At 39.9% G+C, this 20406-nt stretch overlaps 1 protein-coding gene across 2 annotated transcripts in view; it reads right to left on the minus strand.

Annotated features, from left to right (window-relative positions):
- Positions 1–20406, minus strand: part of LOC121318122 (transmembrane protein 117-like) — a 79039-nt gene that overhangs the window by 2667 nt on the left and 55966 nt on the right. For both annotated transcript variants that reach the window (XM_041254440.1, XM_041254439.1), the window contains 3 exons: positions 16176–16273; positions 7357–7516; positions 1926–2055 (listed from right to left, as the gene is read on the minus strand). In XM_041254440.1, the coding sequence (XP_041110374.1) occupies positions 1926–2055; positions 7357–7516; positions 16176–16273 (388 nt within the window). The remainder of the gene's footprint in view (positions 1–1925; positions 2056–7356; positions 7517–16175; positions 16274–20406) is intronic.

The following is a 20406-nucleotide window of genomic DNA, read 5'->3' on the forward strand; positions in this document are numbered from 1 at the left end:
CTGAAATGCTTGCCTTTATTTGTTATAGCTATCCCATGCTATGACCGCTGTAATGCATTTAGTGTATAGGTAAACTCACACTACAACATCATTTTCTAGTAGTCTGGGGAGTTCATTCCAGACACTCATGATTCTCTGTGTAAAAAAGTGCCTCCTATTTTCTGTTCTGAATGCCCCTTTGTCTAATCTCCATTTGTGACCCCTGGTCCTTGTTTCTTTTTTCAGGTTGAAAAAGTCCCTTGGGTCGACATTGTCGATACCGTTTACAATTTTGAATACTTGAATTAGGTCGCCATGTAGTCTTCTTTGTTCAAGACTGAATAGATTCAATTCTTTTAGCCTGTGTGCATATGACATGTCTTTAAACCTGGAATAATTCTGGTCGCTCTTCTTTGCACTCTTTCTAGAGCAGCAATATCCTTTTTGTAGCGAGGTGACCAGAACTGAACACAATATTCACGATGAGGTTTTACTAATGCATTGTACAGTTTTAACATTACTTCCCTTGATTTAAATTCAACACTTTCATAATGTATCCGAGCATATTGTTGGCCTTTTTTTATAGCTTCCCCACATTGTCTAGATGAAGACATTTCTGAGTCAACAAAAACTCCTAGGTCTTTTTCATAGAGTCCTTCTTTAATTTCAGTATCTCCCATATGATATTTATAATGCACATTTTTATTTCCTGTGTGCAGTACCTTACACTTTTCCCTATTAAATGCCATTTGCCCTGTGTCTGCCCAGTTCTGAATCTTGTCTAGATCATTTTGAATGACCTTTGCTGCTGCAACAGTGTTTGCCACTCCTATTTTTGTGTCGTCTGCGAATTTAACAAATTTGCTTACTATACCAGAATCTAAATCATTAATGTAGATTAGCAATAGCAGATAATACTGATCCCTGTGGTACTCCACTGGTTACCACACTCCATTCTAAGGTTTCTCCTCTAATCAGTACTTTCTGTTTTCTACATGTTAACCACTCCCTAATCCAAGTACATGTATTTCCTTGAATCCCTACTGCGTTCAGTTTGAGAATTAATCTTTTATGCGGGACTTTGTCAAAAGCTTTCTGGAAATCAAAATAAACCATGTCATATGTTTTGCAATTATCCATTATCGATGTTGCATCCTCAAAAAATCAAGCAGGTTAGTTAGACATGATCTCCCTTTCCTAAAACCATGTTGGCTGTCTCCCAGGATACTGTTACCATATAGGTAATTTTCCATTTTGGATCTTATTATAGTTTCCATAAGTTTGCGTATAATAGAAGTCATACTTATTGGTCTGTAGTTACCTGGTTCAGTTTTGTTTCCCTTTTTGTGGATCAGTATTACATTTGCAATTTTCCACTCTGTCGGTACAACCCCTGTGTCAAGAGACTGTTGCATGATTTTGTTTAGCGGTTTGTAAATAACTTCTTTCATTTCTTGGAGTACTATTGGGAGGATCTCATCCGGCCCAGGGGATTTGTTTATTTTAAGAGCTCCTAGTCCCTTTAACACTTCTGCCTCAGTTATGCTAAAGTTATTTAAAACTGGATAGGAACTGGATGACATGTGGGGCATGTTGTCCGTATCCTCCTTTGTAAAAACTTGTGAAAAGTAATCATTTAATATATTTGCTGTTTTTTTTTATTCATCTATGATTTTGCCATTTGTATCTCTTAGACATTTAACCTCTTCTTTGAACGTTCTCTTGCTGTTGTAGTATTTGAAAAACATTTTGGAATTGGTTTTAGCTCCCTTATCAATGTTCATTTCTATTTCTCTCTTGGCCTTTCTAACTTCCTTTTTGACTTGCGTTTGAAGTTCTGTTTACTCTTTCTGTGTACTTTGTTTTTGTTCCCTTTTTATCGTAAAGTGTCCAGTGTTATACAGCAGTTTTGTTTTCTTTAAATATCATACTTCATCAATACATACCTGTAATGTGTATATGATATTCTTCTTTGAAAATACATTTACATACAGGCAGCTTCAGCTTTACTTGGGTGGTAGACATTCCAGGCAGGTTCACATCCAAATCCCCCATGAAGTGAGGAAACTCCCAGTCCTAATTAAAAAAAGAGAACCGCTCTTCAGATCAGTCTTTTATTTATATATCAATTGATTATATTTGACACTATCCACAAGAAAATATGTTTATCTACTTAGATTAATGATATGTGCTGAGTTTGCACCCTTTTTTGTAAAACAGAAATGTTAATGCTAATGTTACAGACTTACAAGGAACAACTAAGGTACACGAAGGAGCTTTTTAACATAAATCTTTTTTTTTTTTTTTAAATGGTGATACATGCTTTACGAATTTGGCCCCTGGGTTGCTAAAGATTATTTTATTTTTTTTGATAAAAAGCTTCCATTTTTCAGTGGTGAACTATGAAAGATGTATTTCAATCATTGCTTTTTTTCAGAAAGAATGACTGGTCAAAAAGTCTGGTTTATACAGAGTTTTAGCATGTAGTTGTTACAACCTTACTACTGAACCACTGAATCACTAACAATTCATGTATTACAGTAGGTATAATACATTAGTTCATACTGTACCTCCTGTTCTGAATTTTACTATAAGTCATTTTTAAAATGAAAGAGTATACAAATCAGTTAAAGGCATCTTTCTGAACTTGAGGTTTGGACTGAGTGTTCTTAAAAAAGTTTTGGCCTTGTTACTCTCATGAGAGCTATAATGTAGATTAACTTGCTTCAAAATTACTGATTTAGGATATATGGTAGTCTTGATATTATTTTTTGGTTCAACACCTTGTAGTAGAAAATAGAACTGAATTTCAAAGGTTGATCATCCATCCATTCAAACAAACACAATTACACATTAGCCTTAGTCACCCATAATTGTACTGCTGTCAACCTCTTTGGGTCATTACAAAATTAACTGTCCTTGACATTTTGATCTATAATTGGTCAACTTTGCTGGCAAAGAACTCTGAGTGTATAATAATTAGGCTTAGATATTGATCTTTTTCAGAGTTATACATACATTTTATATGGCAATAATACCAGTGGAACTCATATCTCCTTATACAATCCTGTACTCAATCCTTTGACTACAGGCTGCTACTGACATCAGTACTAGCCTGTGATCACTATTATGACAACAGATCACGGCTGATATATATATATACTATATCAGTGCTGATTATTAGATCATATATATATATATATATGATATATATATATATATATATATATAATATATATATATATATATATATAGACGGAGAGAGAGAGAGAGAGAGAGAGAGAGAGAGAGTTCAAATTTGATAATAATAGTGGTAGTGTATTGCTACAAGTCTGCTACTCAATTTACCATGGGGTAAAAATACGCAGCACAGTTTCTACAACGGTGTTGTTTTCTCTGACCTCCGTAATGATGACTAGTGTTTTTGAACAGCTACAGCTTCTGCAACAATGTTGTATTTCTTTAGCACATTGTTGCCTTCACTTCTCATGAGGCTTTTCTCATTTGTTTGATTCTCATGAAACTTAACCTTCCTCTTCAAATATACTGTGTCTCATTTCTGCATAGAGTAACCTAATGTATGTATAGTAAGAATAATATAGGCTCTATATATACAATTGGTATAATAAAAACAGCATAAAAAGATGAAGCCAAAACAGTCAATTCATGTTGGGAATGTAAAATCATTTCCATTGTGTGATACGGCACAGGCAATTTTACTTCATATTTCAAATTGACTCCATAAATCTCCATGTTTATGCTGGTTGAATACCATGATTGAATATGAATATATTATGATATACGATGCGTACAATGACCGCCTGCCTATTGCGTGTATATATGGTGTATTTATTTTAGTAAATCACCCAATTACCAGCTACAGTACCTATAAAGATGACATCTTATTGGGCAATTGTTATCAGGTTGGTTGAATTCACAAATATTCAAAATGTTGTCCATTTTCTTTCTGTCATACTGTACGTGTCCATTTTACGTCCAGCACAGCAGCCAAGTTGGAGAATGGTGAGTGGTTGTGAGGCACAAGCTCTGTAAGGCCACCTAATGTTAGTTTACAGGCTTCTTAAACAGCCTTCATAATCTAAATGAGAAGGACCAAGCCATACACAAAGCAGACCGTGGTTAATTAAACAAAATGACAAAAATCTGCTCTGCTGACAACGCCTCAGCTTTCATGAACCTTACATTTAGAACCAACAACATAAGCAAGGAAAGACATTGACTGAATCATGTCGCCTGGGATCTGTTCATCAGCTCCTGTGCTTGTCATATTAATCTTATTTATCAACACTTACGTAAAGTGCACAGACGAACTGAGTGACTGCACTATACTTTAACCAAGAAAAAATCAATTACAGCTTTTATTGCAAAGCAATGGCCAGCCCATGTTTTCTCTTTAACTAAAAGCCTTTTAATGATTTGAATACACAGGAGAAGTCCAGCAAAAATGTGTACCATAGCGAATCAAAATAGAAATAAATAGAGCAATCTTTCACTAAACCCCTTTACCAACAAACATTTACAAAGTCTAGATACAATCTGTGAGGCGAGAGTGTATTAAATGGAATGTCCAGACAGTAATTTATGTGTACAGAAATAAAATAATTTATTTTTATTTTCTATACACAACAAAAAGGATTAAATAACAAACGAAAAACAAAATGGTGTAAGGGAAGGAGTGCAGGGGTGAAATCCAAAACAAACTGATGACTCGTCTTTAATTTGTCTTCGTGGTGACCATAAACAAAAAAAAAGACAAAAGAAATGTTAGTATTTCAAAAAAACCCGCTGCACAAAACCAGTATCTCCCTTCACCCGTGACTCCTCCTACTTTTACTTTCGGACCAACCCCGAACACAGTAGTACGTTCCCTTTAGTATGTAATGTCCCGCCTCTGTAGTCAGTGGAACACCAATCCCCAACCGACACGTATCCTTATCCTTCACTTGACTCCAGTGGCTGGAAGTTACATACTCGTACTTCCGCCCCTCACCAAGGTGCCGCCCCTCAAAAGATGACTTTTGCCATGGTCACGAGATCTTGGTAAGGGAAGTCCCGAGTTGGTTTGATGCCACCTACTGTCGGGAGGCTGAATCACAGACCGAAACCCCTTTGACTCATCACACAATCTGATTCAGGTTTTTCAACTATATGGTTTTAAAAAAAAACCCATCATAAATCAAGCATACTATAGAATGAGATGGGCAGTAAAGAAGGTCACTGTCTCTTAATTAGAGCACATTTCTGCAATTGCTGATGGCACACAAGGACTGATCTCTGTGTATAAATTCAAAACAAACAACACTGGACTAAATTGTTAATGCGTGAATAATAAAAATCAATCAAATGTGATGTTTCTGATGCTGCAAAGAAATTGTCGTTTTTAAATGTTCTTCAGAGTTAAAGGAGATTTAATAGAAGATATGGACCTGTGCTACCAGGCACTGCTGTTTTAAAGGTACAGCAAACAAAGCAGCAGCACCAAGCACCTGCAGAACGTATACAAGTGAAACTTGTCTTCGACAGCTGTGCCACCACACTAGACTAGCTAAATGCACCATCCTAAAACTGTAAAGGAAGGCTGATGGTAAATTAGGAGTCTGTGTGGAAAGATATCCTGGGAGACATGTAAGATAACAAAGTACTCGTACTTTCATATCAATAATTAAACATTGCTTAACAACTCATAGAGGGAAGAAGCACTTCTGGAGAAGGCAGTTATCACAAAGATGTCACACAAACAGTTCAGCTAAGTTAAAATGTTTTAAAAAGCAATATAATGGATTGTAATATAAAGGGGACATATGCTTTGTAGGCTCACTGCTGTACCAAGGACATAAACAGATTTTTATCATTAGTTTACGGCCTTGATACGTGATTCGCATCCAATCGTCTTTTAAAACACTCAACGCAGAAATTAATTTCCATTGATTGGTACTCAATTGTAAAGGTGATGAAAGGACAGCTTTCTTGTTCTGCAACCAACACATTAACAAATGGATTTATTTAATACCTGTTGATAAATACTTTCTAAAGGCAATTACAAATACAAATACAAGTATTAGCACAAACTCTCAGGGGCTTTAATAGATGTAGGTTTGGTTTACTTTTTAAAAGACCAAGGTTGCTCAGCCATGTGTTAGCAGCCTTGACATATTGGTAGTTAGTATTCAGTGCAATCAATTTGCCCAGAGCACTTGTTTTTCACTTTTATCCAATTAACCGTATCAAGGCCACATATGTGGGAAGGAAAAAATCTGACTGCTCTCAGTGAAATAATTTAAAAAAATAATAAAAGAAAATACCTTGGGGAAAGAAAGGACTGAGCCTGCAGATGACTTATATTCTGAAAGACTACACTGGGCCATTAACCTAAACATGAAATTCACCTACGATATCTACAGAAGCTGTGCCTATAAAGAAAACTCTTTTCCATGAAACAGCTACTGTGTATCGATATGCCACGAATGAAACAACGTGGTGGGTTTTAATGCCTTTAAGTAATTCTTTTAGAACAGAATCAACAACAGAACAAAGCAAGTGTATTAATAAAGCACACACAGCACTGTACATCCTGCTCATGGTGAATTGTTGTGTAAATTAGTTTGGAGAATATATATATATATATATATATATATATATTCCAATTTAATTATTGAAGACTTTATACAATTATTATGTTACAGTAGTTCAATTACATGTGATGGCAATTTGCCATGGATACATTTAAATTTTCTCTCTAGGTCCTCGCAATTTAATTTAAAACACAACACAAAACTCTTGGGGATTATCGTACATAAATCTCGTAGCACTAGTTAATAAGCTACTAATTATTAAGAGCATGTATGTCTGTAATAAACATGACAGCGTTATGACAGCGTTATCCTCCTGATAAGTACTGTTCAACTACTAAAAAAAAACAACTTTTTATTAAAATTAGCCAAGTATTTTCTAATTATGACATACAGTAATTATATAATTGAGTACTAAATCTAAGCTCAACATTTTATGAAACACAAGATTGTCAGCCCTAATGTGTGTTGCCAAACAAGTTCAGAATAAATCATGTGTGTGTGTGTGTGTGTGTGTGTGTGTGTGTGTGTGTGTGTGTGTGTGTGTTCTCGTCTACCTATTAAGTGGGGACTTAGATGTGGGTACACATCCAACAAGTGGAGACTCGGTAGCCAAGTGGGGACCAAATCCAAATGTGTGTGTGCATGTGTGTGCATGTGTGTGTGTGTATCTTGCAGACACTTATGCATTATGTGTATCTCAACTCTCTATGTTATTTTTTTTCAGTCTACAGGATATAGAGTTTATGACACTCTGAGAGTGCTGGTGCAAGTATTTTTAATTAACCTGCATGACGATAAGGAGGTCAAACACCAGGATGAAAGAAGCAAGGAATGCCCTGGAGACCTCGTCACTTGGCAGAAATCCTCGGTTTAAATTGTCCCAGCTGATCCAGTCAGTGCTGATGACAAGAACCACTACGGATGTCAGAGAAAACAGTACTGTCCTGAAAAACAGAACATACAGGAGTGCACGTCAGTATTGTTGGTAGAATCCTGAACACAATGCTGTAAGTATTATACAATATGTTGGATATTTGACCATTTGTAATATTAAAAGTGTACTGTTGTATGTTGTAGATGTAATCCATTTTTAATCATGATTACTGTATGTACTAATCTTTCTCTGTTGAATTTTTATATTTCCATTATTTTTTAACATTGATTTACAATTGCATTTATGTGTTTGGTCTTTCGTTGCAGGACAGGTGCTTAATATTAGGGTCTGAGCCCTGTTCGCCTGTTTTTTTTTTTTTTTTTTACTGTTAGATTTGTGGCTAGAGCTCTTTAACTATAAAGGTTACAGGTACATGTCATACATTAAATGAATGTGCACACACTAGGCTTTCATAAAAAAGTGAAATAGTGTGAAATTCACCGTGTTCAATACAGATAACAAAAACACAGAAAAAGAGAGATGCTTTTTAGAAAAAAAAAACATTATTCATTGTTTGTAAAAAATATTTTACATGACCAGCTCAAAACTGACAGTGTAGAACGAAACTTCAACATGTAAAGAACATGAAAAAAATGTCTGAACAAACTGGATAATAAATAAGGGTATGTCACAGAGACGGCCGAAGTGGGCGGCGTCAGAACCAGGAAAGGTAATGAAATACGCAAAACACAGGACGGATGAAATGAAGTGATGAAGACGCCTGTTGGCGCCGGTTTAATACCAAATAAAAGGTTTACACAAACACGAAAAACACAGGACACGGCACTCTACGCCAAAATAAATAGACAAACGAAAACAGACTAAACTTAACAAAACGGTGCACGCACAGACACTGACAAACACGGTGAGCGGATACTTTCTCCTCTTATTATTATTACTACTATTACCACTACTGCTTATTTCCTCCGTCTCCAATCCCGTTCTCCGCTCACCGAACACCCCAACCCCAGTATGTGCCAACGTGCATCTATATATACTATTGTGCTGGGATTCAATTACCAATTAATTATTCACTTGAATCCCAGCACGTGAATTAATAAAGTGCAATTCCCCGTGCTCACATATTACTACATTTTACTTGCACGTGAAGTGCTGTGCAATCCTCGTGCCTAAATACAAATATACATTTTAAAACACTCGTGTTACACAGACCCGTTTATATCCCGTGTACCAATGTCTATACACCAACATTTAAACACACCACACGCAACACATAACAGATAATACACAGGGGCGGGCACTTTGTTACATATACCCCCTCCTGTGCAAAGCACACATGGCCTCAATGGCCACCTCCCCCCTTAAAAGCCCAAAAGTCCCGCCCAAAGTCCTTGGCCAGGACCAGAGGCTTCCAGGGGCCCACAGGTCGTAATGCTGTCAGCAGGGTAGCATTCTCCTGCCAGGGTAGTCCTAGCAGCGGAAAGGCTGCTTGGGGTGTGGTCTCCTGACCTTCCCCCTCCTTCGGCGCCGGCAGCTCCCCTTGGTGGGGCTTCAACCACCGTTCTTCCTGCAGGGAAGAAACTGCAGAGGGAGCAGGTCTCCAGACCTCCTCCCCCTTCTCCGGCAGCGAAACTGCTGCTGGGGTTGGCGGTCTCCAGACCTCCTCCCCCTCCTCCGGCAGCGAAACTGCTGCTGGGGTTGGCGGTCTCCAGACCTCCTCCCCCTTCTTCGTGGCCGGCAGCTCCCCTTCGTGGGGTTCCGGCCACAGTACTTCCGGCTGTGATGCGGAGCGGCGGGCAACCCCAGGCGATGCAGAGCGGCGGGCAACCCCAGGCGATGCAGAGCGGCGGGCAACCCCAGGCGATGCAGAGCGGCGGGCAACCCCAGGCGATGCAGAGCGGCGGGCAACCCCAGGCGATGCAGAGCGGCGGGCAACCCCAGGCGATGCAGAGCGGCGGGCAACCCCAGGCGATGCAGAGCGGCGGGCAACCCCAGGCGATGCAGAGCGGCGGGCAACCCCAGGCGATGCAGAGCGGCGGGCAACCCCAGGCGATGCAGAGCGGCGGGCAACCCCAGGCGATGCAGAGCGGCGGGCAACCCCAGGCGATGCAGAGGCATCCTTGGGCGAAGCGAGGCTGGCATCCTTGGGCGAAGCGAGGCTGGCATCCTTGGGCGAAGCGAGGCTGGCATCCTTGGGCGAAGCGAGGCTGGCATCCTTGGGCGAAGCGAGGCTGGCATCCTTGGGCGAAGCGAGGCTGGCATCCTTGGGCGAAGCGAGGCTGGCAGTCAGGACAAGCTGGGGTGCGGGTGTTGGCCCTCTTTTCGGCCACTGCAGCCGGGAGGTTCTTCCCCGTGCTTCCCTCAGCAGCCTATGCAAGGGCTGCTGAGGACCGCCAGCATCTAGTCCTGGCCCTTGTGGTGCAGGGAGAGGCAGCTCCTGCTCCTCTCCCCCTGATGGAGGTGGAGGCAGAGGAAGCTCCAGCTCCTCTCCTCGTGATGGTGGGGGAAGTGATACCAGCAGGCATTCACCCTCTGCTGGTGGGGGAAGTGATACCAGCAGGCATTCACCCTCTGCTGGTGGGGGAAGTGATACCAGCAGGCATTCACCCTCTGCTGGTGGGGGAAGTGATACCAGCAGGCATTCACCCTCTGCTGGTGGACAGGGACCCAGCAGGCATTCACCCTCTGCTGGTGGACAGGGACCCAGCAGGCATTCACCCTCTGCTGGTGGGGGAAGTGATACCAGCAGGCATTCACCCTCTGCTGGTGGACAGGGACCCAGCAGGCATTCACCCTCTGCTGGTGGACAGGGACCCAGCAGGCATTCACCCTCTGCTGGTGGGGGAAGTGATACCAGCAGGCATTCACCCTCTGCTGGTGGGGGAAGTGATACCAGCAGGCATTCACCCTCTGCTGGTGGACAGGGACCCAGCAGGCATTCACCCTCTGCTGGTGGACAGGGACCCAGCAGGCATTCACCCTCTGCTGGTGGACGGAGGCAGAGGCAGCTCCTGCTGCTCTCCCCCTGCCGGTGGAGGTGGCGGAGGCAGAGGCAGCTCCTGCTGCTCTCCCCCTGCCGGTGGAGGTGGCGGAGGCAGAGGCAGCTCCTGCTGCTCTCCCCCTGCCGGTGGAGGTGGCGGAGGCAGAGGCAGCTCCTGCTGCTCTCCCCCTGCCGGTGGAGGTGGCGGAGGCAGAGGCAGCTCCTGCTGCTCTCCCCCTGCCGGTGGCAGGTGGCGGAGGCAGAGGCAGCTCCTGCTGCTCTCCCCCTGCCGGTGGAGGTGGCGGAGGCAGAGGCAGCTCCTGCTGCTCTCCCCCTGCCGGTGGAGGTGGCGGAGGCAGAGGCAGCTCCTGCTGCTCTGCTCCTGCCGGTGGAGGTGGCGGAGGCAGAGGCAGCTCCTGCTGCTCTGCTCCTGCCCATGGAGGTAGGAGCGGCGTGTAGTCTCCTGGTGGTGGAGGTGGGAGCGGTGTGTAGTCTCCCCTTGATACAGGGGACTGGTGCGGCTCTCCCTCACTTGCAGGGGACTGGTGCGGCTGTGGAGACAGCGGTGGGACCTCTGCCTTCCTCTTCCCCTTTCCCCTTCTCTGCCACCTCCTCACCTTCCTCTCCTGCGGCAGTTCCTCCTCTCCCTCCTGGTAGGGGCAGCGGAAGGGACAATTGGCAAAGAGATGGTCCTGGTTGCAGAGGAGGCACCCCGGCAAGGACTGGTTACATCGCCGGGGATGTCTGGCCCTTAGGCGGCACTCCTCCTCCCTGTCCCTCACCTCTTTATCGTCTTTCCTGCTTCTCCCCATTTCTTTCTTTTTTTTTTTTGTAATCCAAAGACGCCCCTTTTTTTTTTTTTTTTTTTTTCTCCCACACAAAAAAAAAAAAACCTCTCCTGGTCTGACGCTTGGAGGCGCTGTTAAATCCCACGCAGGACACCACGTGTCACAGAGACGGCCGAAGTGGGCGGCGTCAGAACCAGGAAAAGTAATGAAATACACAAAACACAGGACGGATGAAATGAAGTGATGAAGACGCCTGTTGGCGCCGGTTTAATACCAAATAAAAGGTTTACACAAACACGAAAAACACAGGACACGGCACTCTACGCCAAAATAAATAGACAAACGAAAACAGACTAAACTTAACAAAACGGTGCACGCACAGACACTGACAAACACGGTGAGCGGATACTTTCTCCTCTTATTATTATTACTACTATTACCACTACTGCTTATTTCCTCCGTCTCCAATCCCGTTCTCCGCTCACCGAACACCCCAACCCCAGTATGTGCCAACGTGCATCTATATATACTATTGTGCTGGGATTCAATTACCAATTAATTATTCACTTGAATCCCAGCACGTGAATTAATAAAGTGCAATTCCCCGTGCTCACATATTACTACATTTTACTTGCACGTGAAGTGCTGTGCAATCCTCGTGCCTAAATACACATATACATTTTTAAACACTCGTGTTACACAGACCCGTTTATATCCCGTGTACCAATGTCTATACACCAACATTTAAACACACCACACGCAACACATAACAGATAATACACAGGGGCGGGCACTTTGTTACAGGGTATTATGACCATATATACAAAAGCAACCAAAAAAATGATTAATTGAAAATGTGCAAAAGAAATCAAAAAGATAAAAAGAAACAAAAACCCATTCAAATTATTCATCCCAGTCACCCTTATGACATGGCAGAAGATGGGGCTGTTTACTGTGGCTTGATTGGTCAGCAAGGAGGCAACCAGGGAAACATAACCCTAAACAGCTCTGGTCTCATGTATCTGATCCACAAAAACAAAAAACAAACAAACAAATATATATATATAGCAGAAAATAGGTCATTGTGCCTTCAATGTCACCATTTCTCTTGTTTTGTAAATGTTATGTGTGAAAATGTTTGTTTACTGTAGCAAGGTAGGCCTGTTATACAGTGCAGCAGCAACTTTCCAAAACACTCACATTCAAGGCTATCTCCTAATATGGTCATCTACTGGAAATACACAAATATTGTAGGCCTCTCACAGTGCCTAAGTGAAAAGTGTTTAAAGAGCCAGGTCGCCGGGGGGATATTTAACATTGGGCAGACCCTGTAGAGTTAATAAGAAAGATACTGAATTGAAGTTAAAGATTGTGGGCTTTAAAGATATTAAAATGTTTTACAACTTTTATGTAAATGTGCTTGCATTGCTAATATCTTGCATATATTAAGTATAATATTAAAGCGAGTTGCAGGGAAATTGCTAACGAGGTGAGACAATGGCTCAGTTTATAAGACATCAAAACATGGCTGCGGGCCATTTCTATTCAATTTAATAGAAACTTAAAAGAGGGTCATTTTAGATATATATTTAAAAAAAGAAATTCACTAAACACCTTCAAGCATGAGGTTTTGCTGTTGGCTTCATTAAAACTCATCAGAAACATCACACACATCATGGATAATGTAGCTGAGTTTAAATACTAAATTATTCAGAAATGCTTAATTTATTCTAATGCTGTACTGGTACGGTAAGTGAAACATGATTAATACTCTTAGTCAGCACTTGAGGTAAAGGCTTCAACGTTACTGACATAATACAAACTAAAGCTTCACAAAAATTAAAAAAAATCACTTTCCATGTGAAAGATCTGAGGGTAAGGGGCTTACATGCTGTGCTTTGTTTTCCAGCAGCAAAGTGGTTTACAGTGTGCAGGTGCAGGTGATCAATAGTCAGACAAACGACGATAATCCAGGCGTAATGAAGGTTTAATTGTATAATCCAATGCCTGATGGCTAACAGCAGTAAACAATAACAATGTTAATGAAGCAATATAGTGGCGGGTATTGCTTATTTATAATCTGTGGATTTGCCCTGAAATAATAACAGTCCCATTTAGTTCACCCACACGTAACACATACACAAACACAAACACCAGTCCACAGTGCATGCTTCTCCAATCCACAAATGCGCAGCCGTTTCCCGTCCTGGTCATTGGTTTTGTGTACCCTAGCTCTGCCGCCTTCCACCTAACTCTGGGAATAAACTGTCTGCCATTGAGTCCAGGGTATTGTGTTCCCTTTGTGCAGCTGCCTCGCAGGTTGGGAGGAAGACCTAACACGAATCATTTGATCTCTGTCACAGTGTCCTATAGCTTCCCTCCCTCTGTAGAGACTGTTTAGAGTGGAATACCAACTACAATTTACCATGGGGGGTTTCTTAACAGGTCTGACTCTACCACATGTAACCCTAATGTTGTGCTGGTTGCTGCAGCTCATGCCTTATCTCCCAAAGATGAGAATAGTAACAGTCATTGTACAACTGTCAATTAATGTTCGAGACAAAAGCCCTGGTATACTCTGAAATGTTTTAAGCCATCAGGCATCAACACACCAAATAGCAAAGAATAAATTAAAGAGAAAACATAAGCCACAGGTTGATGCGTTTGAACTTCAACAAAAAATAAAATAAATCAAAAATCTGCCTACATATTTAATTGCTCTTTGAGAATTTGAACCATTTTTGGAGACGCTCCAGGCGTTATTTCCATTCTATTACTAGGCTTACAGTATGTGTCTGCCAAACCTAAAATGATTGAATCCATACAGTAAATGTCTTTCTACTTATTGACCTGAACACTAATTGACGTTGTGCAGAGATTAAAAAAAATTGTGTATTCTCTCTTCCAAAAAATAAAAACTAAAGCACTTGCCTAATGCAAATGATAAGACATACCAAGGAATGCAGGAGGTCATTGTGAATGCATTTTTCAACACACACAAAAGTATATACAATATATTATTGAGTAATTGAAAACTAATATGTTGCAGCTATAGGATGTCTTGAAATATCCAATAGATCCTGTTATAAACTTGTGGGTGGACCATTTGACTCTTCTTTGTTCTTGCAATTTAATTTGTTTTGGGAGATTGTATGCATTTTTAAAACTGTGCTAAGATGATGCTCTAATAGCCTACACAGAGATGAAAAAACACCAGTTTTACTGCATATTAAGGGAACAGCTTGACCAATTGGGATGTAATTGCTAAGCACATTCTTTGGCCAAAGTAATTTTGTGCATCATATCTGCAGGTGTACCTACAGGTACTGGGAAAGGGCAGCTACGTCACAGATTAGTTGTTGATTAATGTTTTCTGTGTGGGGATTTCTACCACATGCTAAAGCTACAGTCTTCAGGTGAAAGCTGTCTAATTTGCTGCTCCTTTGTGAATTAATGAATCCTACCTCTGTGGTATTATGTATGTGGTGACCCAAGTCTGCATAATGTGATGTTTTGCCTGCAACAAAGTTTTTAACTAGATTCTCAGTCATATATGGGAGCTATGCAAAAAGCCAACCAGTTATACCACTTTTATTGAGATTACCTAGTGTGGGGTATGGGGTATTGGCATGAATGTCCAGAAAGACTTTAAATGTATTTAAATTAATTGATCACATTTTCGGTTTTCAATACACTTCCATATACCATACTGCTCAGATTCTTCTTTTGGGCCAGATACTCCCGGATGCTATTAATATCTACATTGCCCAACCATGATCGGGGCGGTTCTGTATCGCTGTTAGAAATTCTACTTCTATAGCGTGTAATACATCATTTGAGCAAGCATGTAATTAAGTTAGTTCCTTGGTATACTGTAATTTAAAGACACTGAATACTGTAGTTATATGCTGGTCTTTACAAAACACAGTGATATATTATTATTTTTAGGTATTGATTTTGCCATAACGGGCTCTTACAGGAAATGTTTTGTACTCATGCATGTGGTATGTGGAACATGATTAATAATCCAACTGTATAAAACTGTTTATTGTATAAAACTTATGCTTTCTGGTAGTGGTCTTCTGTGCAGCTGTATTACATAATACTGCAGACTGTAATTCAAAATGCAAATGGTACTTCAATAAAAGTGTATCTCCAGTATATTCCTGTGAGAGATTAATATTTATAGGTCAGAATAAACCGGTTTGCTCCAGTGCTCATAACTCCCATTGCCATTTACTTGTGACATGTCTGGATTCAAATGGAGGTATGAATCACCCAAGGAGATGTGTTCCATCTGCTTTGACTTGGCAGTTTAGGCATGCAATATATATGAAATCAAAACAGGTCTTATCTTGCCTCTAACATTCCATCAGACCTGCACGACAGGCCCTCAAGCAAACTGCAGGCAACCATGGCAAGTCACAGGGTCAGTTCAGCCACTTGTCTCCCTGTAGCCATGTAGTTAGGCTCTGTATATTGATTCAGTGAGGCCTAATAATAATATCTTGGAGAGCTGTCAACACTAAACCTTGAGGTCAGTAGGGGACATTCCCCAATAGACGCCATGACCTGATGTAGACTGACAAAATTGGCTTACTTAGGTAACATGAGTGTATGTCTACTGAACCATGAGTAGATTAGGATTATTAATGAGTAAGTATCTTAAAATAACATTATATATATATATATATATATATATATATATATATATATATATATATATATATATATATATATATATATATAATTTACAGTCATTGTGAGTGCTTATTATTGGAATTACTCAAATAATGGTGTTTTGCTTTTTTTTACAAGCTGTTTCTGCTGAAGTAGATGTTCTGCTGACCTGTCCAAAAAAAAAAAAAAAAAAAACCTAAAAAGAACAACATTCAATGTGACTACTCAGTTATGGGAAAATGACCAAATTAGAATCTTACCAGAAGAGCACAATTCTGTTGTTCCCTCTTTTCCAAAAGGTTCTGGCAGCTTTTCCCCAGTCTGGATAATGTTTATCCTGGAGCATCATATCCGTCACCTACATTAAAGGATACAAATGATTTAAATAACCATTCAAGCAAAAACTACATTTGTGTACATGGTAAAAAAAAAAAAAAAAAACATCATTAAAGTCAGGTATTTTGACAGGTATCTTGCCTGCCACAGCTATACAATTTTGTATAAGAATTTCAGTAGAGAGGGGGGAACAGTCTAGAAAATAAGACATCCTCTGCTACAGATGTTTACAACTGTAATATAACAAAGACACCATGTTGATTATACCAATCGCTCACTGAATGTGTTCATAAACACTAATTAATGTCTTATCCTACCAAGACTGTTAGAGGCTCAGTATCTGCCCTGGTGTATCTGCTTTCTTTTGGGTGAATTGACAATGGGGTGCAAGGTTGTCTTCTCTAGCCAATTATTACACTTCTCCCTCAACTAATGTTCAAGGCTACACATTTTAATTAAACTACATTGGAACAGGGTGACACGTCCGAGCCACAGGTCCCTCTCGCACGTCAGGATCACAGAGACACTCGGAGCTTTCCTTCTTTTGCTTTTACAGTACAAGCATTTATTTTCTTTTAAGTAATATTAAGCATTGATTCACATACTAGTCAGTCCTCTCCTATTTTCCCTGACAGACAGCCTTTTAAAGAGCTAGCCATGCCCACATTAACAGCCTTATTTAAACAATTTAGTACAGTTTCTTTTTATAACAAAAATATATCTTTAAATAGTTAAATACATAAAACATCACATATAAAACCTTAAAGTCATTTGTTTCCTTTTTATACTGTGCACTTGCACACACAGTATTTTTAACAACGCATAATAGTAACACGCAAACATTTCATTTTTTTTCTCGATGTTAGTATTTAGGGTTTTAGTTACTGTTATTATGCAATATACCATTATGATATAAAACACCGTGGCTCAGCTGCACACGAAATTAAATCAACACGGCTTCATACCGCAACAATAAAAACACCAGCCCAGAGTCAGTTACATATAACATAGTGCAACATGACACATTGTAAACATCATGCCCCAGTGAGGGTGCTCCCTCACATACATTATACAACTATAAAGTATTTTAGTTGATAAAATTCTCTCCTTTGGAGCATGTTAACATGGCAATGGAAATGTACAATCTATTCAGCTCAAAATCCCTTCAAAATGAAGGAGACAGTGCAATCCAGTGCAAATGTAAAGCACTTTACTCTAACGTTTGCGTTTTACCCTTGTGTCTTTTCTCACATAATAACACCATTTAGATACAAAATGTTATTCATGTTGAATGTTTTATGAGTGTAATGAATTACTTTTGCAGTTTGTAAATACAAACAACCCCTTGTTTGTTTGTAAAAAAGCTATACTGTGTCAATATGCTCAATCTATCGAACAAACACATTAAGAGTCAGATGGATCTAAAGGCACTTTTAAGTTAAATTTGGTGCAAGCACAGTATTTGAAATCTCCTGAGGGAAATACTAAAGTAATGGAGAAAAAACATGTTCTACCAAGATCTTTCTTACACAAAGCATTTGTCTAGCACTAACTCGGTTTCAACAGATCAATACAAGAATAAAGTGAACCACAATATCACCTAATTGAGAGATAAATGTGTGCCCAACTGAAAGTCAGAGAGCAAGTAATAATAAATAAAGGACTGCCATAAAGTGAAGTAAGACTGCATCTCTTTAATTTCTCCCTATGAAGAAATACCTAAAGCTGTAGAAGTCAGCTTCTTTTAGGCATTATGGTAACTTGAGACACAGTATAACAGTTATAATATCCAACACCATTTCCACAGTTGGGTTGCTTTAATAGCAAATATATCATGAAAATAACGAACATTGGAAAACACGATAGTTGATTATCAGGTTAAGTTAGGCAATTAATTGTTAAAACTGCATTCAATTAAATTGATCAGATCATATTATTGATCTTTTACTGTAGTTTATATTCATAGATAATACAATGAACAACGACCAAATGGCTGAAATAGTGGCTAGATAATGCAGGGACATAAAGGATACAGATTAGCAAAACCAGTGCCGATTTTAGAACTACTAAAATAAACTTAAATTCAAAGACAAATGTTTTGACTAGAATTATTTTTCAATATCTTCCTTTTTTGGAAGCCATGGAAAAGGACTTCTGGTTGAAACAATTGTCATTGAATTTAAGTTTGTTTTATTTCTAATATTTAAAATATATTAAAACCTAATCAAATAAGCCTAGGAAATATTATGAACATTCACATTGAGGAATTCACGTCTAGATAACTATTTCAGTGGCCTTCACAGTGTAGCATATTGGCACCAGTATTTGATTATTTGATTATACGATTGATACTGTATGTCAAAATATTAGTACAGAGTAGGTCATAACATCATTCCGTGTATGAAATTAACAGAAATTGAATATATAGAGGGGGGTCGTAAACCATTCTCTGTGTCTACTTGGTTTCTGCTCACAAACTCCCCCACTGACAAAGAATGCTTTTAAAAAGAATCATAAACTAAATGTCTTATCTTCTCCACTGCTGAATGATTGGTGCCAGCAGCATCTTGCACAAAGCAAGCCAGACAGTTTTGGGTGCTTTGACATATCGGACAGAGAACAGTACCCCTCATAATCACAGACCAATTGAGAACAATGGGCTGTCTCTAAACGAGAACAACCAATGAGAAACACCCAACGTGGACTCGGTCACTGCACAAAATAACCAAACTAACCAATCACAGGGTGGAAGTGAGAATCATAAAACCAGCCTTGTGACTTTCAAACGGAGCCCACTCTCCACAAACAAGTTTTTTTCCACACTAAGCGAGTTTCCTGCAGAAGGAACAGTGCTCCAGGCAAGACAGCGCTCTCTCCACACAAGGAACAAATCTTTGAACTTTGACAATCAGATGGAGTGCTGAGGGAGAAATGGAAGCTGAACTGTTCTGAAGAAAGTCATAATTGCTCAAATTCACGGAAGGCAAGGAAGAACCAATTTGCTGAATAATGGCTAAAATCGTCTTCTGAGGAAGGGCCCCGCCGTCTGTCCTACGAGACACTGAATCAGTAAATGGGATACTGCATGAATCAGAAAGAGGGTCTTTGTTTCCACATAGCTGCAAGAAACAAACTGAAGCAAAGCCATCACTTATGCTTTTGGAAGATCCACAAAGAATTGCAACAAGAACACTTCTACATTATCTGAACTGAGTTACGTCTGATCAACAGAACTATTCCCAGTTGGAAAACCGTCTACAACAAAGATAATGTTTCAAGACTTGAAGATCAACAGGGTGATCTTCATTTGAAAATAATTATTTGTTTATTGCAAGCCTACGCGATACAATGTGTACAGCAAGGTACCGTTTTCACTGGAACTTCTGATCCACAGAGCTGCAGTGTTCATCAACACAGACTGACTTATGTATATGGAAATCGATAAAAACTTTCTGACTCTAGAAAGTAACTGTAGCAAATGCTATCAAGTTAGTGGATAAACTGTTCTAGGAATAGAATATAACTTCCTGTTTTAGATTGTGTAAGAAATGTATTTTATTTGTTGAAATGTGCAACTCAAAGGAGTTGCCTCGTAAATGCAGAGAATTTGACCATTGCCATTTCTGAGTTAATGTGAATATATAATCAACTGAGGTTGATAACATATTATTAGTTTGGTACATCACGTTAAACTAAATTAATATGGTAAAACTAATTTGCTGAATTAAGTACTAGAATGTTTGATTGTCTGTGTGATTTGTACCTGCACTGCACTGCTCCACTCACCACTTGCCTCCACAGCCATATCCCTCCACATATTGTACTATAGATGGATCAAGCACCTTAGAATTGTCCATCAATTGAGACACCATTTTCTACAAAATGGAAACTGTTACAATTAGTAGTAATAACAGTAACCATGCTAGTGTCTTACTACATGCTGCGCTATCAAAACACATCGCCATCTCACCATGCAATCCATTTAAACCAGTGGTGCACAACTCAGGTCATGGAGGGCCAGTGTCCCTTCTGGTTTTTGTTCTAACCATACCCTAAATTAGTTAATTGGACCAATTAAGCATCTAATAAAGTCCAATATAGTACTTTAGGGTGCAGTTGGAATAAAAACCTGCAGGGGCGCCGGCCCTCCAGGAC

This window comes from Polyodon spathula, chromosome 7 (genome assembly GCF_017654505.1).
Source record: "Polyodon spathula isolate WHYD16114869_AA chromosome 7, ASM1765450v1, whole genome shotgun sequence".
NCBI lineage: Eukaryota > Metazoa > Chordata > Actinopteri > Acipenseriformes > Polyodontidae > Polyodon > Polyodon spathula.